Source organism: Aotus nancymaae, unplaced genomic scaffold (genome assembly GCF_030222135.1).
Source record: "Aotus nancymaae isolate 86718 unplaced genomic scaffold, 86718_ANA_hifiasm-v0.15.2.pri h1tg000059l, whole genome shotgun sequence".
In the NCBI taxonomy this organism is placed as follows: Eukaryota; Metazoa; Chordata; class Mammalia; order Primates; family Aotidae; genus Aotus; species Aotus nancymaae.
This window is the reverse complement of record NW_026988473.1, coordinates 2,785,030-2,810,850: the sequence shown is the minus strand read 5'-3', so window position 1 is coordinate 2,810,850 and position 25,821 is coordinate 2,785,030. Positions and strand designations below refer to the sequence as shown.

At 45.6% G+C, this 25,821-nt stretch overlaps 1 protein-coding gene and 1 pseudogene across 1 annotated transcript; both read right to left on the bottom strand.

The window, feature by feature from the left end:
- Positions 1–25,821, bottom strand: part of LOC105706467 (WAS protein family homolog 6-like) — a 115,364-nt pseudogene that overhangs the window by 11,436 nt on the left and 78,107 nt on the right.
- LOC135270054 (putative POM121-like protein 1) lies at positions 724–8,957 on the bottom strand. Its single transcript, XM_064364691.1, has one exon. It carries the CDS (start codon positions 6,044–6,046, stop codon positions 4,976–4,978), a length of 1,071 nt encoding a protein of 356 aa, XP_064220761.1. The 5' UTR covers positions 6,047–8,957; the 3' UTR covers positions 724–4,975.

Below are 25,821 nucleotides of genomic sequence, written 5' to 3'. Positions count from 1 at the left end.
GAGTCGGGCAGTCTGATTGGGGCAGGGAACACTGTTGCTTTCCTGGATAGAGATGATCACCTCTTAGGAGAGGCTGTTCTGCCCCTGCAGGTGGGTCCCGGACAGATCCTGCCAGGATGACATGGCTGGTGCTCCATTGCTGTGCTGGGCCCTGGGACAGGGAGGATTCCCACCACACACAGCCCAGGCCCCGGTTCTTCCCTGCAGCCTCCGCTCTGGCACAAGTCCCTTGGTCTTGGCTGGTTTCTGCTTGGTCCGGGGTTTGGTGTGGCTGCTGAGTCCAGCCTTTCCTTGTGGCTGTGTCCAGCCAAGGCCAGGCCACCGTCATGGCCCAGGGAGCAGGACCATTCACTTCTGCCCCAAATCTGAGATCATTCCACCTCTAAAAGACTTCCTCATTTGATCCCTTTATTTGATAGCTGGGGAGACCAAGTCACACAGAGCACCCCCAGCTCACTTGCGGTCTCAGAGCTGATCCATGAGCAAAGGCTGAGATCCTGGGATCTTGTCCCCCTGCCTCCCCGCAAGCTTGCTTCCTTTCTGCTGGTTGAGATGGGGCCGGACCTCGACCGGCAGCCCTGCCTGTGGCAGCAGCAGGGGCACACGACTGTGCTCGTGCAGGCGCTTGGGCCGAGATGTCCTGGCATCGTCTATTTTATTATTACCATTATTATTTTGAGACAGAGTCTCACTCTGTCACCCAGGTTGGAGTGCAGTGGCACAATCTTGGCTCAGTGCAAACTCTGCCTCCCAGGTTAAAGTGATTCTCCTGTCTCAGCCTTTCAAGTAACTGGGACTACAGGCTCACACCACCACACCTGGCTAATTTTTGTATTCTTAGTAGAGACTGGCTTCCCCCATGTTGGTCAGGGTGGTGTCGAACCCCTCACCTCAGGTGATCTGCCTGCCTTGGCATCCCAAAGTGGTGGGATTACAAGTGTGAACTACCTCATGATTTAAATGTAGTGAGAGGCCAGGCACCGTGACTCACCCCGATAATCCCAATACTTTGATACAATGAGGCAAACAGATCACCTGAGGTCAGGAGTTGGAGACCAGTGTGGCCAACCTGGTGAAACCCCGTCTCTACAAAAAAATAGAAAAAATTATCCCTGTCTGGTGGGGCACACCTGGAGTCTTGGTTACTCTGGAGACTAAGGCATGAGAATCGCTTGGACCCCAGAGGCACAGGCTGCAGTGAGCTGAGATGGAGCCACTGCACCAGTCTGAGCAACAAAGTGAGACCCTATCTCTAAATAAATAAATAAATAAATGTGGCGGAGCATGGTGGCTCATGCCTGTGATCCCAGCGCTTTGGGAGGCCGAGGCAGGCGGATAATGAAGTCAGGAGTTTGAGACCAGCCTGATCAAAATGGTGAAATTCAGTCTTTACTAAAAATACAAAAATTAGCAGGACAAGGTGGCACTTGCCTTTATACCCAGGTACTGTTGACACTGAGGCAGGAGAATCGCTTGAACCCGGGAGGCAGAGGTGCAGTGAGCCAAGTTCAGGCCACTGCACTCTAGCCAGAATGACTGCTCAAGTTTCCAGCTCAAATAAATAATAAATAAATAAATGTAAGACTGTAATTCCATCACTTTGGGAGGCTCCGGTAGGTAGCTCACCTGAGGTCAGGAGTTCGAGATCAGCCTGGCCAATATGGGGAAACCCCGTCTCTACTAAAAATATAAATACTAGCTGGGTGTTGTGGCATGTGCCTGTAGTCTCAGCTGCTCAGGAAGCTGAGACAGGAGAATTACTTGAATCCAGGAGGCGGAGGTTGCAGTAAGCCAAGATCACGCCACTGCACTTCAGCCTGGGCAACAGAGCCAGCCTCCATCTCAAAATAAACAAGAAATAAAATTAAAATTTTTTTTTAAATGTAGTAAGATTGCAGAGTCGTGCAGCGGAAGCGTGCTGGTCCTATCCATGTAGTGAAGGCAGACTTCATACACAAATCTTACGATAACTTTTATACCAACCCCTGAAAGCCCTGATTGCCTTCCAAAGAAGCAGTACATGGACAAATGCATGGGCTGTCCCAAACAGCACTGGAAAGATCAGCAGAAAACAGGGAATGACACGCTCAGCCCTTGAGGCCAAAATGCCCTTTCTCAGAGCAGCTGCCAGAAGACAGCAAGCAGGATCGGGTTGGAGGTCACCTGTGCGTGAAGGGGAGAACGGTCAGATCTGGGGCAGGGGTGTAGGAGCCTGGGCATCCTCACTGGAACAGAAGAGAGCTGCTCCGTGATGCTCGGCTGACAGGCAGAGCCTTGCAAATTCAAGTTCTCGTGGTACAGAGAGGCCAGCCAGGGCAAGGACAAAGACAGGTACCCACAGAAATGGTTTCCTGGATGACGGGGCCCAGTTACATCTCTCAAATGGGATCAGCTTGGAAGGGAGATCAGCTGCTTTGGGCAACCGAGGTCACTTCTGGGTGAGCTGCCAAACTAGATGGTTCCAGGGGCCCTGGACCAGGCAGCTGGACTGGACATCTCATGGTCCTGTATTCCAGGAAACGGCATCTCAGCGCTTGTCTGGCCAGTTCTCCAAAAGAACCATCCACATGCCATTTTTCCATTTCCCCTCTGTTCACACACTGGGCAGGGCCTGACCAGAAACTCTCCCTTAGGGTTTTGAGTCACTGCCAAAATCGGAGCCCAGCAGTGAGGAGGTGATGTTAACATGTGACTCTGGGCCAGGCGCTGCCTCATGCTGTAAACCCAGTGCTTTTGGGAGGCTGAGCTGGGAGGATCACTTGAGATCAGCAGTTCAAGAACAACCTGAGGAACATAGATCTCTACAAAAAAAATAAAAATAAAAATTACCCAGCTCTGGTGACATGCACCCGGGGTCCCAGCTACTCGGGAGGCTGAGGTGGCTGGAGCTCAGGAGTTCAAAGCTGCAGCTCCGATGTTGCCACTGCACTCCAACAAGAAAGACAGAGTGAGGCCATGTCTTGAAAAAGGAACAAACACGCTAGGCATAGAAGAAAATACCTGAAAATGGCTGGGCGCATGGCTCAAGCTTGTAATCCCAGAAATTTGGGAGGCTGAGGTGGGTGGATCACCTGAGGTCAGGAATTCAAGAGCAGCCTGGCCAACATGGTGAAACCCCATCTCTACTAAAAGTACAAAAATTGGCTGGGCATGGTGGCGGGCATCTGTAATCCCAGCTACTCAGGACTCTGAGGCAGGAGAATTGCTTGAACCCGGGAGACGGAGGTTGCAATGAGCTGAGATCCTGCCACTGCACTGCAGCCTGGGTGAAAAGAGCAAGACTTCATCTAATAAAGAAAAAAACAACCAACATACCTGAAGATAATGAAAGCTGTTTACGACAAAGCTGTAGCTAATCTACTACATGATGAGGAAAAGTTGAAAGCATTTCCTCTGTAAACAGGAACAACGCGAGGATGCCCATTCTCACCACTGCTATTCAACATGACACAATCAGGCAAGAGGGAAAAATAAAAGGCATCCACATTGGAAAAGAGGACATCAAATTATTCCTATCTGATGAAGATGTGATCTTGGATTTAGAAACATGTAAAGGCTCCACCAGAAAACCCCTAGAGTTGATTGATAAATAAATACAGTTATTGCAGGATACAGAATCAATGTACCAAAATCAGCAGCATTTCTATACACCAATAATGGTCTAGTTGGGAAGGAAATTAAGAAAACAATCCCATTTACAGTAGCAACAAAATGAAAAAAGATATGCCACAGAATAAATTTGACCAAGGAGATGGAAGGTTTCCACAAGAAAAACTACAAAAACACTGATGAAAACTTTAATAAGACAGAAAGAAATGGGCAATCATCCCGTGCTCACGGATGGAAGAAACTTGTAGCATTAAAATGACCGTACTGCCCAAAGCAGTCTAGAGATTCATACAACCCCTGCCAAAATACCAACGTCATCACTCACAGAATTGGAAAATCCTACAATTCATATGGAACCAAAAAAGAGCTCAAAGAGCCAAAGCCTTCCTCAGCAAATAGAAAAAAACTAGAGGCATCCCATTTCACTACAAATTGGAACGAAAAAATTTTTGGCAAGTGCGTGGTAACTAAAACAGCACGGTGCTGACAGGAATATAGACACATAAATCAATGGGACACATGACAGAGCCCAGAAAGACAGCCATGTATTCGCAGCCAATTGATCTTCAACATAGCTGACAGAAACACACACTGGGGAAAGGACACCCTCTTCATGAATGGTACTCGGAGGACTGGATAGCCACATGCAGAAGAATGAAGCTGGATCCGTATCTCTCACCATATACAAACATCACCTCCAGATAGATCCAAGACTTGAACGTCAGATAGGAAACTAGAAAAATATTAGAAAGAAACCTAGAGAAAACTCTTCCGGACCTTGCTCTAGGCAAGGAATTGATGTCAAAGACCTCAAAAGTCCAACATAAAGAAGGATGAACTGGAGGATGGCCCAGCCGACCTGTGTGCCGCAGAACTCTGGACAGTGCACGAGAAAACCTTAAAGGCCTCCTTGCTATGCTCACGTGGGAAGTGGGGTTGCTAGGGTCAGAGGCTGGCCCAGACTTGCACCTGAAGCCTGCCTTGTTTGCAGTGGCACTGGGTCTCCGCCTTGCAATTCGGGGTGTCTCTTTAAATGGTCCCCCAGGGTTATGATGGAAAGTAAAGACAAAAGTGCCACCCAACAGAGTTGCTCCTGGTGCTGGGTCCCCCAGTCACCATGGGGGTGCTCTGCCTTTGGTGGGGGGGCCTCATTTTCAGGCCCCCTCACGTTGCATTGCCTTGTGGTTCTCAGGGCCTTTCTCTTTGCCACTTTGCTGCTGCAGCCCCATTTATGTTACAGAAACCACCAACCTCGAGGGGGCCAGGGTCCTGCTTCCAAGTGTTTAGCGGAGCCGCCTAGCTTTGGCCGAGCCACAGCGTGAGAAGGGAGCATGTGCATCACGGGGAGAGGTAGAAGTTGGGCCAGCTAGGGTCCCAGCCGGGCCTTCAACCCGGGCCGACTTTCTTTTGGCGGGGGGGCTCGAGGTGGAAGTGGTGGGTAAGGAAACCCCTGCAGCTGAGTGTGCTGTGGGGCCCTGGCTGGCTGTCTTGGAGCAGAAGATGAGGCCTGGGCTGCAGCTGAAGCAGCTAGATCTGAAGATGAACGAGCCCGCTTCAAGCCGCGGGTTCCCTGCTGCTGCCCATGAAGGACCACAGGTTTGGGCTGGGTGGTGGCTGCAGCGGTAATGGGAAGTTTCAGTCCTGGGCTGGGACCACTGACCCTCTGTCCAGCCAGGGTGGTGGTGCCCTTTCCTGAGGCTGTGCTGGGGACCTGGGCTGGCTGTCTTGGAGCAGAAGATGAGGCCTGGGCTGCAGCTGACGCAGCTAGATCTGAAGATGAACGAGCCCGCTTCAAGCCGCGGGTTCCCTGCTGCTGCCCATGAAGGACCACAGGTTTGGGCTGGGTGGTGGCTGCAGCGGTAATGGGAAGTTTCAGTCCTGGGCTGGGACCACTGACCCTCTGTCCGGCCAGGGTGGTGGTGTCCTTTCCTGAGGCTGTGCTGGGGCCCTGGGCTGCAGCTGAAGCAGCTAGATCTGAAGATGGATGAGCCCGCTTCAAGGTGCTGCTTGCAGCTGGGAAGCGGGCAGGAATCAGCGAGGTGACCTGGGCTGAGTCCCGGGAGTGTGCAGAGGTGGCAGGAAGGGGGTCTGAGGAGGAGACCAAGGGGTCTGCTAACCTGCGCTTCCTCCCAGACACAGGAGGTCTAGAGGGGGACCCTGCAGCAGATGGTAGGAGGGCCACGGGGTCCCGGCGGTCTTGGGACTTGCATCTCTCCCGCTGTGCATCCCTGCTGGGTGCTTTAGGGACAGAAGGCAAAGAAGACGTCCCTGTTGCAGGTGAGGACAAAGCGTGGGAAAGCAGTGAGGCTCTGCAGTCCCGGATGCCCTTGGCCTCAACCCGCAGTGCACTGTCAATGCACAGGAGCGCCACCTTTTTCTCCAGGTCCAGGTCTTCAGCAGTGACCCGGAACCCCAGCTGTAAGGGAGGTGACAGCATCAGAGGCTCCCCTTGCCTGCGTGGCAGCAGAGGGAACTTTCGTCTAGGAGGCCTAGAGGCCTGAGATGTCTGGGAGCCACTCCTGGGGGCCGGTTTCTCCCCAGGTGCTGAATCTGCCGCCTTTTGACACTGGGTCTGACCCCGAGAGACAGCCGGAGGGCTGACCTCACTCACTGTCTTTGAAGAAGTGAGGGGCAGCTGGCAGTGGGATGAGGCTGGCCCCTTCCTCCTCTTTAGCCACGGGAAGCCTCCCGTGGAGCTGTAGGAGCTGGAGATGGCATTTCATTTGGGGCAGCAGCTCATCCCGGAGGGCTGGGATTTCTTGTCAGATGGGATTTCTGACCTCTGGGTATGGAGGTCTCTCTGCAGGGGCCCAGGCCTGGGCACGAAGGGAGAGAGGCCTCCATTGTCCCGCAGCGGCCTAAATGCAGACCGTGCATGCCTGGTGCCCTCAGGGCCACTTTTCTGATCATCAGGCTTCTCTTGGGCTCTGGGGTCCTTGTCCTGCTCAGGCATCCCTGCCCCACTCACCTTGAGGGCCCTCGACATGATCAGGTTCTCTGGATAGGAATGTGAGGCACGGCTGGGTGTTGTGGGCCCCAAAACGGTGACTACCTGCTCCAGTGCCTCACTAAGAGTCCTCATGCTCAGTGCACTCGCTGAGCTGCAGGACATTCTGCTATTGCAAGCACACAGCACTGGCTTGCTGCAGTACCTGTGCCTCAAATTGAAGGCAGGATCGCCGGAACGGAACACAGGGCTTGTAGGATACCGAAAACCTTGGAGTTCTTTCGCCACCAGGCTGATTCCGTGTGTCTGCGTACTTGTAGGATGGCTTGCCACTCCGTCCAGGGGCAGGAGCAACGGAGAGGTCCCACAAGGAAAGTGAACTGAGGGATGCGGGCAGCAGGCTCAAGGCAACTGAGTCCTACTGGCGGGTCCTCGGCCCCGGGACGGGACCGGGACAGGGATAAGGGGCACAGAGTGTCCAGGTAACCGCTCCTGGGAGCAGTGGGGTATTTTCAGACCCCTGAACTCTCGAGAGCTGGGCTCTGAGCGTCCTCTTGTCTGCTGCCAACTCGGCCAAAGGCTAAGGGAACATTCCCCTGTTGCCAGGAAACGCATCATTCAAATCTGAGCGAGTGGGGCGCGTGCAAAGACGCGCGCAAGTGACAGATCGCGCCGGAAGTGCGACCTTACGGGATTCCCGGGACAAGGTATGCGCGCCAGGCACCCGCTGGCAACGCGGAGTCGGCGGACAAAATATGAGTGCGAGGCACCTGCGGGCAATGGCGGCGGGGGAGGGCGCGGGGGTAGAGAGGGCGCCTGATAGGTACTGGAAGGAGAGGCGCGCGCACAAAGGACGCCAGACCTTAACGGTTTGGCCGGCAAGGTTCGCGCGCAAGGCACCTGATGGCAACGGAAGGGGCGGCGCGCGCATGAGGTACTGTAGGGAGAGGCGCGCGCACTAACGACCTGGGACCTTAACGGATCGGCGCGGCAAGGTAAGGGCACAAGGCACCTACTGGCAACTGCGGGATCGGGGGCGGGGTAGGGAGCGGTGCGCGCACTAGGTACTGGAGGGAGAGGCGAGCATAAAGGGCTCGGAATCTTAACGGATTGGCGTGGCAAGACACGCGCACAAGGCACTTGCTGGCAAGGGCAGGAAAATGGGGGTCCGGGCCGGGCGTGCGAAATAGGTACTGGAGAGAGAGGCGAGCACAAAGGACCCGGGACGTTAAGGGATCAGGGCGGCGAGGTATGCGCAAAAGGCACCTGCCGGCAAGAGCGGAAGAGGAGTCGATGTACACGCGCGAGGCACCTGCTGGCAATGGGGGGCGGGGGAGAACCGAGGCGGGCGGAGAGGGGCGCACAGTCGACCAGATAGCTCAGACTACAAGTGTGGGACACCACACCCGGCCAATGTTTTGTATTTTTTTTGTAGAGCCGGGGTTTCACCTTATTGCCGAGGCTGGTCTCGGACTCCTGAACTCGAGCAACCTTTCTGTTTCTGCCTCCAAAAGTGTTGGGATTGCAGGTATGACCCCCACCATGTCCCGCCTAAATATTTTTGAGATTCATCAAACAGGTCTCTAGAGGGACCCCAACAGGTGTCTAGATGGACCCCAACCTCTGGAAGGGCTGGGCCAGGGAAAAGAATTCGCCACTTCAGGGTCTCACACCTTCCTCTCCTCCAGCACATTTCTCTCTCCCTTTGCCTCACCTTCACTTTTTCTGCTTCCTCTCTGCCAGCCTCTCCCCTTCTCTTTCTTTCTTATCTGCTTCTCTTCTCCTACCGGCCCGACCGCACCTTCCCAGTATCGCTGCTTCCTTTTCACTCACTCACTCACTCACTTTTGCGTGTCGCCAGTCAGATTCACCATCCTTCTACAGTTCCCTGCATTTATACTGCTTCCCTCCCACACCCGAACGTCTTGCTCGCTTTCTCCCTCTTCTCTATACCCGGCGAGTAAGAGCCTCCTCTGAATGCCAAGACAGGAGGGGCTGCCCTGGGTCATGGCACTGCCCCGCGGTGGGTGCGTGAAGGTCAGGGTGGCCGTGACGCGGCGCCAGCGGCGGGAGGGAAGCTAGGTCACGGGGAGAAGGAAGCAAGCCGAACGCTGGGCTGCTAGGATCCCGCTCCCTCACGCTCCCTGTCACCCGCCCAGGCGCATGCAGGGCACAGTCGGCGGGTGGGCGGCTTGGGGAGGCTGCCGGAGAATCTGGTGCGCCGGGCTCCACCTCAAGGAGCTCAGGGCCATCGTGCAGAACCAGCAGAGCCTCGCCGAGCGCTGTGACTCACGCCTGTAATCCCAACACTTTGGGAGACCTAGGTGGGTGGATCACGAGGTCAAGAGATCGAGACCATCCTGGCCAACACGGTGAAACCCCGTCTCTACTAAAAATACGAAAATTACCTGGTAGTGGTGGCACGCGCCTGTAGTCTCAGCTACTCGGGAGGCTGAGTCAGAAGAATCGCTTGAACCTGGGACGCAGAGGTTACAGTGAGCTGAGGTCGTGCCATTGCACTCCAGCCTGGCAACAGAACGAGACTCCGTCGAAATAAAAAAGAAATAGAACCAAAAAGAACCAGCAGAGCCTTGTCCACACCCAGCGCCAGAGCATCGACGAGCTGGAGCGGCGGCGGGACGAGCTGAGCGCGGAGAATCGCTGCTTGTGGGAGCATCAGCAGCTGCTGCAAGCGTAGCCTCCGCCAGGATTCCTTCCCTGGTGGTCTTCCGGCTGCCGGCCTCCTAGGCACCGCTGCCGCCACTGCCGGGGCCCAGGAACCTCTTCAGCACTACGGACAGCGCTCATTCGCTCAGTCACAGCCCGCGCCTCAGCCGGCATCGTTTCAGAACCACGGACAGCTCCTTGGCGCACCCCCAGCCGGGCCCTGGCGGCAGGGCTCACACACCCCAGGAGCTCCATCAGCACCTGGGGACACTTGGGGTCAAGGCCAACAATGAGAAGAAAGGTCCCCAGGGTTGCCATGCTGCCCCCGGTGCCCCTCCTCAGCAAGAATCTCCCGCGCCGTCGCCAAAGGCGTCCCGAGCAGCAGACCTGAGTGAGCGGGGAGGAGCAGATGGGCATTGCTGTGGTGGGAGCAAGGGAAGCAAGGTGAAGCTTTTGCAGTTGCAAACTAGTGTGATAAAACATGAAAGTACTTTATTCAGGTAAAGTGGAAATAGCTGTTCAGTCTGGTTAAGTTACACAGAAACCTTTTTCTCTCTAAATTAATATCTTGCCTGTGACACCATAGCTGTCCACTCAATAAAAGCCCTTCCAGTGAGAACTGTGTCTTAGTCCATCAAAGCATTAGTGAGCATTCTGAACCTACACCCAGATAAACCTGGTCATTCAAAACAGGTCTATGAGGAAGTGTATCTTAGTGTTGCCTATCATAAGTGAAAAATGCAAAGAACATGGGTGTATTCATTCTCTATTGTTGGTGTGGGAGAAGGCAAATAACTGCTGGGTTTTGTATTTGATTTTTGAGAGACTGTTTTGCACATTTCCCCACTTATTAGTTCAATGATTGCTCAAGATGGGAAAAAGTATTTTATATTTTCATTTTATATTTTCATTTGTGAGTTTTTTTTTTCCAAGGACCTTCCCTTGGATATGGAAGAATGTCAAAGTAACCAAAAGAAAAATAAGGAAAAGAAAGAAGATAGAATAAGGCTATTGTCTTTGATTAAGACTCAAAGTAGTGTGATGCCTGGCCATTCCTGTTATTTTAAAATTAAAATTCTATAAATAGGCCAGGTGCAGTGGCTCAGGCCTGTAATCCCAGCACTTTGGGAGGCTGACGGAGGTGGGTAACCTGAGGTTAAGAGTTTGAGACCAGCTTGGCCAACATGGTGAAACCTCATCTCTACTAAAAATACAAAAATTAGCTGGGCGTGGTGGTGCATCCCTGTAATCCCAATTACTCGAGAGGCTGAGGTGGGAGAATTGCTTGAACCTGGGAAGCTGAGGCGGTAGTGAGCTGAGATCACGCCACTGCACTCAAGCCTGGGCAACAGAGCAAGACCCTGTCTCAAAAAAAAAAATAATAAAAATTTTAAAAATTCTAAAAATATTAAGGAAATAAAATTACAAATAAATAATGTGATTGGAATTCTTACATCCCTCTCACTAAATTTCTATTTAGCAAACCACATTAGGCTAATAAAAAGGCTAAATTCTAGCCACCTGTCTTCCTGTAATTCCACATGACCAAATAGACAATGATGACTAATATAAAAATAGATTTTTTTGGCTGGGTGCGGTGGCTCATGCCTGTAATCCCAGTACTTTGGGAGACTAAGGCAAGTTGATTCTTGAGGTCAGGAGTTAAGACCAGCCTGGCCAACATGATGAAACCCTGTCTCTACCAAAAAAAATACAAAAATTAGCAGCACTGTGGCCTGTAGTCCCAGCTACTCAGGAGGCTAAGGTAGGAGAATTGCTTGAATCAGGGAGGCAGAGCGAAGATCGCGTCACTGCACTCCATATCCTAGGTGACAAAGCAAGACTTGGTCTCAAAATAAATAAAAAATAAAAATGTTTGTTTTTATTTTTGGGGTCTCAAGACATTCTCCAGACTAGTCTTGAACTACTGGCCTCAAGCAATCCTCCTATCTCAGCCTCTCAAAGTGTTGGGATTACAACCGTGAGCTACCATGCCTGGTCAAGAGTTAATTTTTTTTTTTTTTTTTTTGAGACAGAGTCTCACTGTGTTACCCAGGCTGGAGTACAGTGGCATGATCTCAGCTTGCTGCAACCTCCACCTCCTGGGTTCAAGCGATTCTCGCGACTCAGCCTCCCAAGTAGTTGGAATTACAAGGTGCATGCAACCACACCTGGCTAATTGTTGTATTTTTAGTAGAGATGGGGTTTTGTCATGTTGACCAGGCTGGTCTCAAACTCCTGATCTCAGGTGATCCATCCACCTTGGCCTCCCAAAATGCTAGAATTCCAGGCATGAGCCACTGCATCTGGCCACAAGAGTGAATTTTAATACTCTTCTCCGTTACATGCAAAACTCAATGTTCCTACATTAAGTTGCTGGTGACACAAATCAGAATAATCCTGCCCTATGTAAAATTAAGTAATTTCACGTCCAGGCACAGTGGCTCACACTTGTAATCCTAGCACTTTGGGAGGCCAAAGTGGGAGGACTGCTTGAGCCCAGGAGTTCAAGATCAGCCTGGGCAAAATAGTAAGACCCTGTCTCTAAAAAATATATTTAAAAATTATAATAAATTTTAAAATTCACCCCCTGCAAAACTTTAAGTGATTTCAGAAAATGCAGTTATTCTTATCAAAATACAGTATTAATATATTCGTACAAAAATACAAGTTATTCTTGTCAAATAGTCTTGTTTACCTTAAACTTGGTAGTGCAAAAAATTATAAATTTTCCCAGTATAAAAACAACCCATTTTATTTTAATTTTTTGAGACAGAGTCTTGTTCTGTCACCCAGGAGGGAATGCAGTGGTGCAATCATGGGTCACTGCAGCCTCAACTTCCTGGGCTCAGGTGATCCTGCCACCTCAGCCTCCTGAGTAGCTGGGATTACACACGGTGCCATCATGCCCAACTATTTTTTTTTCTGTACTTTTTGGGGTTTCACCATGTTGCCCTGGCTGGTCTCAAACTCCTCAGCTAAAGCGATCTACCAGCTTTGATCTCCCAAAATGCTGGGATTACAAGCATCAGTTACCAACACCCAGCCAAAAACAACCCTTTTTGGTCACAATGACAATATGAAGAAAATGATTACACTAACCGTGGAGGGCCTCTGCACCATGTTCTCCAGTCTGGTGTGGCTAAACTCAAGGCTGATGACATTATAGAGTTTCTCTCGCTCCTCCTCTGGGGTCTCATAGTAGCGTGTCCACTGAGCCATGGTCATTTCAATGCCTTTTTGTGTGTTCACGTCCATGACATCCACCATGCGACGACTCCCTGTCATAAAAGATGCATCAATCATCTCTATCAAGCCTCTAATATCCTTAAATATACTAAGAATATTTTTAAAGAAAGAAGGAAAAAAACTATCCTTTCTTATTTTCAATAATAGACAAGCAAAAAGTTCTCACTCAACATAATCATAATCAAATCACAAAGAATGGAAAAGATAATGGATAATGTTAATAATAACAATTATTCCCTAAGGCATGTTTCCTATACAGTTGTTGAATCTTTTATCTAAGGTCTCATTTATACTAACAATTCTAAATGCTAAATACTAATCTCCATTTCATACATGAAAAAGCAGATGTTAGGTAATGTATAGAACAAAGCAGGACAAGAACCCAGGCAGGCTCACTCTGGAGTCAAGCTCTTACTTACTGAGCTATAATGATTTGATGCAGGCTGACCTAATCTATCCCATAATTTGAATAAAGGATCCATGATTTAGTGGGTAACAGACTGATTTTGAATTTATATTCTTTTGTTAAACAGGGTTATTTCCCAAACCTGTCAATAATATCCTAGTCCATGAAGATAATTATCCCAGCTCATGAAGAATAAAGTCCCCTTTTCATTTATTCCACAAATATTTATAGAATGATAAAGATACCAGGATGGACACAAAGATCTGTATCAGATTCTTGTTGACTGTAACAACTACAACAAAATGCAGAAGGCCACAAGAGTCAGCATAAAATAGTAATGGAGAAAAAATAATAGTTTTGGAGCCAAAGATACCTAAGTTTATTTGTTTGCTTGTTTATTTATTTATTTGGAGACGGAGTCTTGCTCTGTCACCCAGGCTGGAGTGCAGTAGCAAGACCTGGCTCACTCAACCCCCCACCTCTTGGGTACAAGCAATTCTACTTCAGCCTTCTGACTAGCTGGGACTACAGGCGCATGTTGCCACCCCCAGCTATTTTTTGTACTTTAGTAGAGACAAGGTTTCACTGTGTTGCCCATGCTGGTGTCGAAATCGTGAGCTTAGGCAATCTGCCCACCTTGGCCTCCCAAAGTGCTGAGATTACAGGTGTGAGTCACTGCACCTGGTCTATTTATTTATTTTATTTTATTTATTTTTTAGAGATAGAGTCTCATTCTGTTGCCCAGGCTGGAGTGCAGTGGCGCGATCTCAGCTCACTGCAACCTCTGCCTCTCAAGTTCAAGTAATTCTCCTGCCTCAGCCTCCTCCTGAATAGCTGGGATTACAGGTGTACACCACCATGACTGGCTAATTTTTATATTTTTAGTAGAGACGGGGTTTTACCATGTTGGTCAGGCTGGTCTCGAACTCCTGACCTCGTGATCCACCCGCCTCCATCTCCCAACAAGTTGGAATTACAGGTGTGAGCCACGAAGCCCGGCTATTTATTTGAGACAATCTTGCTGTCACCCAGGCTGGTGCTGTGGCATGAAATCTTGGCTCACTGTAACCTCTACCTCCCAGGTTCAAGCAATTCTCATGCCTCAGCCTCCTGAGTTGCTGGGACTATAGCCACATGCCACCACACCCGCCTCATTTTTGTATTTTTAGTAGAGTCAGGGTTTTGCCATGTTGCCCAGGCTGGTCTTGAACTCCTGACCTCAGGTGATCCGCCCGCCTTGGTCTCCCAAAACGTTGGGATTACAGGCATGAGCCACTGCACCTGACTGAGACCTAAGTTTAAATCTCAGTTCCTATATACTATGTAGACAAGTTACGTAATTTCTCTGAACATTAATATCTTGTGGAGGATGAATATCACCTTGTGGGCCACTGTGAAGATTTAAAGTCGATGAAGTAAATATTTAATACAAAGTAGGTGCTCAAGAAGCAGTAAAAACCAAAGGAAAGTATCATACTTTTATTAGACGGATCAGAAAAGGCTTTAGGAAAAGTGGGGGAAGAATAAGTAGAATTCTAACAAGTGATGGTGGCACACCGTGAATAAACTTAATGACACAGGCATGCTTTAAAATGGGTACATGACAATGAAATATTTTATGCAAAAAGAAAAACAATGTAATGGTTATGATGGTAAACTTTATATTATCTGTATTTAACCCTAATTTAAGAAATTACAAGTAAATACTTTCCATCAACAATGCAGAGGAGGACGGGCATGGTGGCTCATGCCTGTGATCCCAGCACTTGGGGAGGCCAAGGTGAGCAGATCACTTGTGGTCAGGAGTTCCAGACCAGGCTGGCCAACATGGTGAAACCCCAACTCCACTAAAAACACAAAAATTAGCCAGGTGTGGTGGTGCGTGCCCATAGTCCCAGCTATTCAGAAGGCTGAGGCAGGAGAATTGTTTGAACCCAGGAGGCAGAGGTTGCAGTAAGCTGAGATCGCACCATTGCACTCCAGCCTGGATGACAGAGTGAGACTCTGTCTTAAAAAAGAAAGAAAAGAAAAAGAATGTAAAGCAAAGTAGAGGAAAGCAAAGTTTTATTCTTTTTTTCCTTTTGAGATGGGGCCTCACTCTATCACCTATGCTGGAGTGCAGTGGCACTATCTAGGCTCACTGCAACCTCTGAAGCCTTCCGGGTTCAAGTGATCCTCCCACCTCAGCTTCCTGAGTAGCTGGGACTACTGGTGCATGCCACCATGCCCAGTTAATTTTTTTGTATTTTTAGTAGAGACGAGATTTTGCCATGTTGCCCAGGCTGGTATTCTTTTATTACTAGAATACTTAGTATAGGCCTATCTTGGAGATATTGTGGGCTCAGTTCCAGACCACCGCAATAAAGCAAATATTGCAATAGGCAAGACACACAAACTTTTTGGTTTCACAGTGCACATAAAAGTTATATTTAAGTTATACTGTAGGTTATTAAGTGTGCAACAGCATTGTGTCTACAAAAACAAGGTACATAATTTTATTTTAAAATACTTTATTGCTAAAAATGCTAACAATCATCTGAGCCTTCAGTAAGTCATAATCTTTGCTTGTGGAGGGACTTGCCTCAATGTCCCTATTGAGGGCTGCTGACTGATCAGGGTGGTGGTTGCTGAAGGTTGGTGGATATGGCAATTTCTTTTTCTTTCACTGAAGTGTAAACTTTTCTTTTTTCTTTTGAGACAGGGTCTTGCTCTGTTGCCCAGGCTGGAGTACACTGACGCACAGCTCACCACAGCCACAAACTCCTGGGCTCAGATGATCCTCCCACCTTAGCCTCCTGAGTAGCTGGGACTACAGGCACACACCACAATGCCTGGGTAATATTTTAATTTTTTGCAGATGTAAGATTTAGCTATGTTTCTCAGGTTGACAATTTCTTAAAATAAGACAATGAAGTTTGCAACATGGATTGATACTTCCTTTCACAGAAACATTTCTCTGTAGAATGCAATGTTGTTTGATAGCATTTTACCCACAGCAGAACTTCTTTCAAATTTGGAATGGTAAATTTGGTTTCCAATTCAAATCACCAGCTGCATTAGCCCCTAACAAGACAGTCAGCCTGTCCCTTGAAGCAGTTGGCTTCTCTCTAGCTATGAAAATCCTAGATGGCATCTTCTTCCAATAGAAGGCTGTTTCATCTACATGGAAAACCTGTTCAGTGCAGCCTCCATCATTAATGATCCTAGCTGGATCTCCTGGATAACTTGCTGCAGCTGCTACATGAGCATGTGCTGCTGCTTTACCTTGCACTTTCATGTTACAAAGATGGTTTAAACTTCATAAACCAACCTCTCCTAACTTCAGACTTTCCTTCTGCAGCTCCCTCACCTCTCTCAGCCTTCACAGAATTAAGCAGAATTAGGGCTTTGCTGTCTGTAGCTTAGGGTTTGTTAAGGGAATGTTATAGCTAGTTTGATTTTCTGTCCAAACCATTCAAACTTTCTCCCTATCAGCAATAAGGCTATTTTTCTTTCTTAACATTCCCATGTTCATTGGAGTAGCACTTTTAATTTCCTTCAAGAACCTTTCCTTTGCATTCACATCTTAGTTAACTATCTGATGTAAAACGCCTATCTTGGCTTTGGGCATGCCTTTATCACTAAACTTAGTCATTTCTACCTTTTGATTTAAAGTGATTGTAATATTAATAGTGAGCCTAATTTCAATATTGTTGTGTCTCAGGGAATAGGGAGGCCTGAGGAGAGAAAGAGAATGGGGGAATAGCAATTTGGCAAAGCAGTCAGAACACACACAACATTTCAAGTCTGCTCTCCTATGTGGATGCAGTTCATGGCACCCAAAACAAGTGTAATAATAATGTCAAAGATCACTGATCAGCTGGGTGCACTGGGTCATGCCTGTGACCCACTTTGGGGAGGCCAAGGCGAGTGAATCACTTGAGGTCAGGAGTCTGAGACCACCCTGGTCAACATGGTGAAACTCCATCTCTACTAAAAATATAATAATAGCCAGGTGTGGTGGCGCATACCAGTAATCTCAGCTACTTGGGAGGCAGAGGCATGAGACTTGCTTGAACCCAGGAGGTGGAGGTTAGAGTAAGACAAGATTGTGACACTGCACTCCAGCCTGGGTGACAGAGTGAGACTCCATCTCAAAAAAAAAAAAAGACCACTGATCACCACTAACAAATAATAATGAAAATGTTTTAAATAGTGCGAGAATCACCAAAACATTCTATTGGAAGAAGGGCAGCTATGAATTTGCTCAATGCAGGTTTGCCACAAACCTTCTATTTGTTTAAAAAAAAAAAAGTACACTATCTGCAAAGTACAATAAAATGAGGTGTGCTCATACTGTAGGTATGGACCAGAGCACATTCTGTGATGGTCAAAGTAATAGCTAACATTTACTGAGAACTCAGCACAGCTGATCCTTGAACAACACAGGTCTGAACTATATGGGTTCACTTACACATGAATTTTCTTCCACCCCTGCCACTCCAGAGACAGCAAAAGCAATCCCACCTTTTCCTCCTTAGCCTATTCATCATGAAGATGAGAAGATAGGAAACATATTTTCTTTTATGATTTTAATAATTTTTCTCTTACTTTATTGTAAGAATGTAGTATACAATATGTATAACATAAAATATGTATTAATCAACTGTTTACATTATCCATAAGGCTTCCAGTAAACAGAAGGTTATCAGCAGTTAAGTTTCTGAGGAGTTCCAAGTTATATGTAGATTTTTGACTTGTTGGGGGTTGGTGCCTCTAGCCCTTACGTTGTTAAGGGTCAACTGTATATGCCAGACAGTGTTCTAAGTACTTCACATTTAAGTAACTTGTTGAAGATTACAGAGCTAGTAATTAGTGTCGCTGGGGACCGCTTTGCTCCAGAGTCCATATTCTCAACCAATACATTCTATCACAGAAAGTTTACATGACAGAATGGCTTACTTCTTTCTGAGACATAAACTGACACTGAAGAAGTAACATTCCACCACAGGCTGAAAAGAGCTGGATCAGTTTTTTCACTGCATTTTGCCAGTGATTAGCTACCCAAGAAACAAAAAACATCCAGACTTTTAAAAATCTGGATAGAAAGTTAGTTACTGGCTGGGCACAGTGACTCACACCTGTAATCCCAACACTCTGGCGGGCCGAGGTGGGTTGACTACTTGAGCTCAGAAGTTCTAAGACCAGCCTGGGCAACTTGGCAAAACCCCATCTCTACAAAAAAATACAAAAATTATCTGGGCACGGTTATGGCCCCAGCTACTTGGGAAGCTGAGGTGAAAGGACTGCTTGACCCAGGAAGTCAAGCCTGCAGTGAGCCATGATTGTACCACTGGACTCCAGCCTGGGTGGCAAAGCAATATCCTGTCTCAAAAAAAAAAAAAGTTAATTTCAGATAAAGTCTGTTAGGTTAGATATAATTGCTGCTTTATTTTAAGTCGCAGCAAAGATAGCTGTGTTTATTCTTGGGTTTATTTAGAAAATACAAGGTTACAAAGGGCTTCCAAAGATCACTACTAGCAGTAAGAAGATTACAGAGGCGATGAAAAGTGATAAGGAAGTAGGAAGAAAACCAAAGAAAGACTGATGACTGAATAAAATCTTATATATGTGTATAGCTCAGAAATTTGAATACTGTACCCAGGAGTCTACTTTCTTTTCTTCAACTTGTAAAAAATTGTGGTAAAATACAAAAAACATAAAATGTTCTATCTTAACCACTTTTAGGAGTACAGTTGAGTGTTATTAAATATATTCACAATGTTGTAAAACCATTACCCACCATTCATCTCCATAACTCTCTTCATCTTATAAAACTGAAACTATGGCCCTTTTAAGTCCCCACTGCCCTTCTCCCCAGTAACCACCATTCTATTTTGTCTCCACGATTTTGGTTACTCTATATACTTCATTTATGTCAGCGGAATTACACAGTATTTGTCTTTTTATGGCTGGCTTATTTCACTTAGCATAAGTCCTTAGGATTCATATAATTTGTGGTATGTATCAGAATTTCCTTTTTTTTTTTTTTTTTTGAGACAAAGTCTTGTTCTGTCATCAGGCTGGAGTGCAATGGTGCGACCTAGGCTCACTGAAACCTCTACCTCCCAGGTTCAAGCGATTTTCCTGCCTCAGCCTCCTGAGTAGTTGGGAATACAGGCGCGTGCCACTACGCCCAGCTAATTTTTGTATTTTTAGTAGAAAAGTGGTTTCACTATGTTGGCCAGGCTGGTTTCAATCTCTTGACCTCGTGATCCACCCGCCTCAGCCTCCCAAAGTGCTAAGATTACAGGCGTTGAGTCACCGTGCTGGCCTTTCCTTCCTTTTTAAGGCTAAATAACATTCCAGTGTATGAAAATATCACATTATGCTCATATATTCACCACTGATGGACATTTAGGTTGCTACCACATTTTTGCTACTGTGACTAACCACTGAGCCAGGCGCTGTGGCACGTGCCTGTAGTCCCAGTTATGCACGAGGCTAAGGCAGGAAGATAGCTTGAGTCCAAGATTTCAATGCCACCTGGACAACATAATGAGACCTCATCTCTTAAAACTATAATAGGCCCACTTGCTCCCTCCTGCCAACTAGCTGACCTGAAGAACTGGAGGTGGCAGCAGTTAGCCTGCATCTGAGGTTCATGGGCAGCAAACCCCTGCTCATGCACCATGAATGATTTTGCCAAAGGAGGTTTCACTGTAGTGGATTATGTCTTGTTAGAAGATTGCCCTAAGGTGGACAATTGTGCCACTGCTCCTCAATTTATGACCAACAAATATGTTTGCATGACTCAGCTTAACTGTGATGGGGTGGGTATGCAATATAAAGATTACATCTAAGTGAGAGAAATTTAGCAATTCTTGTGCTTCTGAGATAAGTCTGAAGAAATCACAACATCTTGAGTTGATAGAAGATACTGTGGATTTGGCAAAGAAAGCTGCTGTAAGTGGTAGAAAAATGATTCATTCCTTATTGGAGGCTTATTGAGAACTGGTTATAAAATAGAAAATAAAATACTGGCAATGGAAGCAGCTTTGAACTGGGTAAATAAATACATAGGCAATATAATAATTCTAACTAAATTAGAATAGGCTGACAATTGTTGGCTTATGTTAAGTATTTTCTTTAGTGAATATAATTAGAACATAACTGAAGTTCTAACAGAAAACTGTAATTTGCTGATGAATGTAAAACCCAAAGTTATACAGACTGCATAGAGCACAGACAACTAATAAAAATAAAAGGAAATGAAGAGTTTTGCAAAGGAAGACTTGATATAGTTCTATTACACCAGAGCCACTGAATAGAGACCAGAAAACCACTTTCTTTATAGTAACTGAGCTCTTTGTTTTCTCCATACTGAACAGTTTAGAACACAGTCCCATGGTATAAAATGTGTAAAATACAAGAGTTTAAAAAGAAAATAAAAATCACCAGTAATCCAACCACCTTGGAGAATACTGCTATATTAGTTATGCAACTGAGTTACCAATGTTATGCAACTGAGTTACCAAGGTTGAGATGTTTTGAAGGATGCTAGATCTGGGAATCTGGCTGAGCAGCTGCAGGGACAGCTGGGGGTAAAGCAACCACCCTCCCCCAGTTTATGCAAAGATGTACTCCTCAGCTGTTCCACAAGGCCAGGATTCCTATCTGCTGTCGTTGAAGCAAGAATTAAGACATACAAAGAGAATAGAAATGGAACATTTTAAGCTAATACTAGAAAAGAAAGAAATAAAGATTAATATTCAAAATGGCAAGATTAATATGGCAAGATGAGTATCTAAATGGTAGACAGGTGCAGTGAGATCACATCTGTAATCTCTGCACTTTGAGAGGCCAAGGCAGGAGGACTGCTTGAGGCCTGGGGCTAGAGACCAGCCTCTTTAACACAGTGAGACGACCCTTGTCTCCATGAATATATATGTATTTAAAAGGATAAAAATAATAATACTATCTCCTACAACATGGCTGTGATTCTCCTGGGCACTTTATGTGTATTAACTTTTAAAACTAGAGTTTCTGCTATTAGTCACTATAAGAAAGTGGTAACAGAATAAAAGGGAACGTGAAAGTTTAAAAAATTTAAAAATTCATGGCCCAAACAGTTAATCAACATTTCTGAGAACATGATTATCCTTACAGGACACGCAGATTAAAAACTACAAGTTTCTCTTTCATAACCATCAGATTGTCAAAAGTTTAAAATCTCTTCCGGGCATGGTGGCTCATGCCTGTAATCCCAGCACTTTGGGAGGCCAAGGCGGGTGGATCACCTGAGGTCAAGAGTTCAAGAACAGCCTCGCCAACGTGGTAAAACCCCATCTCTACTAAAAATACAAAAATGACCTGGGCGTGGTGGCAGGCATCTGTAATCTCAGATACTTGGGAGGCTGAGGCAGGAGAATCCCTTGAACCCACGAGGCAGAGGTTGCAGTGAGCTGAGATTGTGCCACTCTCCTCCAACCTGGGGAATAGAGTGAGACTGTCTCTGCCCCACCAAAAAAAATAAAGATAAATAAATATCTCGTAATATCAAGTGTTTGAGAGAATATGGAACAAAGGACACTCTCATACTTGACTGAACAAAGTGTAAACTGGAACAATCACTTTGGAGAGCAATTTGACAAGGTGAAAATGTACATACTTTTCAGCCCACTTCTAAGCTCGTATCCTCTATGATGTGTACTCAAGAAGAAATGTATTAGCCTTCATTGTAGCATTATTTCTAAGAGTAAAGAAATGGAGGCTGGGTGTGGTGGCTCATGACTGTAATCCCAGTACTTCGGGAGGCCAAGGTGGCTGGATCACATGAGATCAGGAGTTTGAGACCAGCCTGCCCAACATGGTGAAACTCATAAAGATACAAAATTGGCTGGGCGTGGTGGCGCATGCTGTAATCCCAGGTACTTGGGAGGCTGAGGTAGAATAATCACTTGAACCCGGGAGGTGGAGGTTACAGTTAGCCAAGATTGGGCCATTGCACTCAGGGCACCAAGAAGTGGAAACAACGTAAATGTCCATCATAGGGGGAATGGGTATATTGTGGATAAATTATCGTATATTCATACAATGGAATTCTATATGGCAGTTAAAATGAATGCAATGTTGAGTAAAAAAGCAAGATGCAGAATGATTTGTACACTATGATGTCATTTGGTTAATGTTTAAAAACATGCAAAACAATATGCCTATCTACAGACTGTATTAAAAATCAAGGGAGTGGCTATCTCTGGAGAGAAGAGGAAGGAAAAGGGACTGAAGATGGGAAGAATGGTACACAGTGGATGTCAACTCTAATAAACTTCTGCAAAAAGAGGTGAAGTAAACATAGCAAAAGGTTAATTTCTTACTAAGTTGTACACAAGTGGATGTTCATAGATGGGCATTCATTTTGTTACTGATATTCTCCAATTTTATGTATACTTGAAATATTTCATAAAAAGCAAAAATTAAAGTGTAATTTAAGACACACATGATAAAAGAAAAAAAAATACTAAAATAACAAATAAAAAGGTCGTATCATCTGCCAACAGAGGTGACTTGACTTCTTCCTTTCCAATTTGCATGCCTTTTAATTCCTTTTTTTGCCTAATTGTGCTGGTTAGGACTTCCAATACTACACTGAATAGCGGCAGTAAAAGCAGGCATCTTTACCTTGTTTCTGATTTTAAATGCTTTTGGTCTTTCACCACTGAGTATGATATTTACTGGGAGTTTTTCATATAAAGCTTTTATTACGTTGAGGTAGTTTCCTTTTATTTCTAGTTTGTCAAGTGTTTTTATCATGAATTTTGTCAAATGTGTTCTTTGTATCAATTGAAATTATCATGTAGGACCTTTTTCCTCCTTCACTCTGTTAATGAAATTTTCATTGATTGATGTTCACATGTCAAGGATCTATTCCAGGAATAAATCCTACTTGGCCATGGTGTATAATCTTTTTAATATGCTGCTGAATTTAGCATGTATTTTGTTGAGGATTTTTACGTCACTGTTCAAAAAGGATATCGATTTGTAGTTTTCTTGTACTGTCTTTTTCTTGCTTTGATGGGTAATGCAGGCCTCACAGAATGAATTAAGAAGTGTTCCCTCTTAAATTCTTTGGAAACAGAATGAACAGAATTAGTGTTCATTCCTCTTTTAAATGTTTAGTAGAATTCACCACCGAGGCTATCAGGCCCAGGCTTTTCTCTGTTGGGAGATTTTTGAATGTTGACTTAATCTCCTCACTAATTACAATATAGTTCTATATAGATTTAAAATTTTCTATTTCTTAGTGATGTAGTCTTGTTAAGTTTTGTGTTTCTAGAAATTTGTCCACTTCATCTAGGTTATCCAATTCATTGATGAACAATTGCTCTTTTTTTTTTCTTTTTGAGACACAGTCTTCCTGTGTTGCCTAGGCTGGAGTGCAGGGTCCCAATTTTGGCTGACTGCAACCTCCACCTCCCCAATTCAAGTAATTCTCATGCTTCAGTCTCCTGAGTAGCTACAACTACAGGCACATGCCACCATGTCCAGCTCACTTTTTGTTTTTAGTAGAGACAGAGTTTCGCCATGTTGCGCAGGCTGGTCTTAAACTCCTAAGCTCAGGCAATGCACCGACCTCAGCCTCCCAAAGTGTTAGGATTACAGGCATGAGCCACTGTGCATAGTATTCCCTTATAACCTTTTTTATTTCTACAGAATTGGAAGTAATGTCCTTTCACTTCCTTTTTTTTCCCTTTGAAACGAGTTTCACTCGTCTCTTAGGCTGGAGTGCAATGGTGCGATCTTGGCTCACTGTAACCTTCACTTCCCAGGTTCAAGTGATTCTCCTGCCTCAGCCTCCTGAGTAGCTGGGATTACAGGCATGCACCACTATGTCCAGCTAATTTTTGTATTTTTAGTAGAGACAGGGTTTCACCATGTTGGCCAAGCTGGTCTCGAACTCCTCACGTCAGGTGATGCAAGCACCATGGCCTCTCAAAGTGCTGGGATTACAGGTGTGAGCCACCATGCCTGGCCTTCACTTTCACTTCTGATTTTAGTAATTTGATCTTTCTTTCCTTAGTCCATCTAGCTAAAGCTTTGCCAATTTTGCTTATCTTTTCAAAGAAGAACCAACTTTTTGCTTCTTTGACTTTATTGTTTTTCTATTTTTTATTTCATTTATCTCTGCTCTAATCTTTATTACTTCTTTCCTTTAGCTTTAGGTTTAGTTTGTCTTTTTTTTCTAGTTATTTAATTTGTAAGATTAGAGTGTTGATTTTAAGATTCTCTTCTTTTGTTAAAGAAGTTTTTTTTTTTTTTGACATGGAGTCTCACTTTGTTGCTAAGGCTGGAGTCCAATGCATGATCTCGGCTCACTACAACTTCTGCTTCCCAGGTTTAAGTGATTCTCCCGCCTCAGCCTCCTGTGTAGCTGGCACTACAGGTGTGCACCACCACGCCTGGATAATTTTTGTATTTTTAGTAGAGATGGGGTTTCGCTGCATTGGTCAGGCTGGTCTCAAACTCCTGACTCTCAGGTGATCCACCCACCTAATCCTCCCAAAGTACTGATATTACAGGCGTGAGCTGCCTTGCCTGGCTGAGACAAGGTCTTGGTACGCTGCCCAGGCTGGCCTCAAAATCCTGGGCTCAAGCAATCCCAAGTGCTGGGATTATAGGTATGAGCCATTATACTAGGCCCCTCTCGAAACCATTCTTTGATTTAAAGTCTGCTTTAGGACCCAGTATGGTGGCTCACGCCTATAATCCCAGCACTTCGGAAGGCTGAGGCAGGCAGATCACTTGAAGTCGGGAGTTTGAGACTAGCGTGAGGAGATTAAGTCAACAAAAATCTCCCAACATAGAAAAGAGGCAAACATGGTGAAACCCACTCTCTACTAAAAATACAAACATTAGCTGGGCATGGTGGCAGGCACCTGTAAACCCAGCTACTTGGGAGGCTGAGGCAGGAGAATCACTTGAACCAGGAGACAGAGGTTGCAATAAGTTGAGACTGCACCACTGCACTACACCCTGGGCGACAGAGCAAGATGCCATCTCTAAATAAATAAATGAAAATAAAAGTCTGTTTTATCTGATATTAGTATAGCCACCTCTGCTCTTTTGGTTACTGTTTGCATGGAATAGCTGTTTGCATCCTTTCACTTTCAATCTATTTCTGTCTTTTTTTTTTTTTTTTTAAATCAAGATGGGGTTTCACCATGTTGGTCAGGCTGGTCTTGGAACTCCTGACCTCAGGTGATCCGCCCGCCTTGACCTCCCAAGTGCCTGGATTACAGGTGTGAGCCACCACACCCAGCCCTATTTCTGTCTGTTGGATCTTCAGTGAGTCTCCTGTGGATAGCATATAGTTGTATCATGTCATTTTTCTCCATTCTGCCAATTTCTTATCTTTTGATTGGGAAGTTTAATCCATTTATATTTAAAGTAGTTATAAGGAAGTTCTGTCATTTTGATATTTTATTTCTATATCCTTATAGCTTTGCTCCTCATCTTCCTAAATTACTGTTTTCTTTTGTATTTAGATACATTTCTTTTATTTATTTATTTTAAGATGGGGTTTCACTATGGTGGCCAGGCTGGTCTTGAACTCCTGACCTCAGGTGATCCACCCATCTCAGCCTCCCAAAGTGCTAGGATTACAGACATGAGCCACCACGCTCGGCCTTTAGATACATTTCTTTGGTGAAATGTGTAAATTCCTTTCACATTTGCTTCTATATATATTATAGATATTTTCTTTATGGTTACCATAAAGATTACATCTAATATCTTAAAGTTAAACATTCTATTTTTAATTAATACCAGTTTGACTTCACTATTATTCAAAGAATCTGCTCCTTTATAGCTGCCTCTACCCTTTTTTTTTACTGATGTCACAAAAGCCATCCTTATATACTGGGCCCCTATTAGTTATTAGTTTATGCCCCTAAACATAAACTAG

Bases quoted from the DNA above. Each gene is read 5' to 3' on its own strand.
- LOC135270054 (XM_064364691.1), bottom strand. From the start codon at position 6,046: ATGCTGTCACCTCCCTTACAGCTGGGGTTCCGGGTCACTGCTGAAGAC.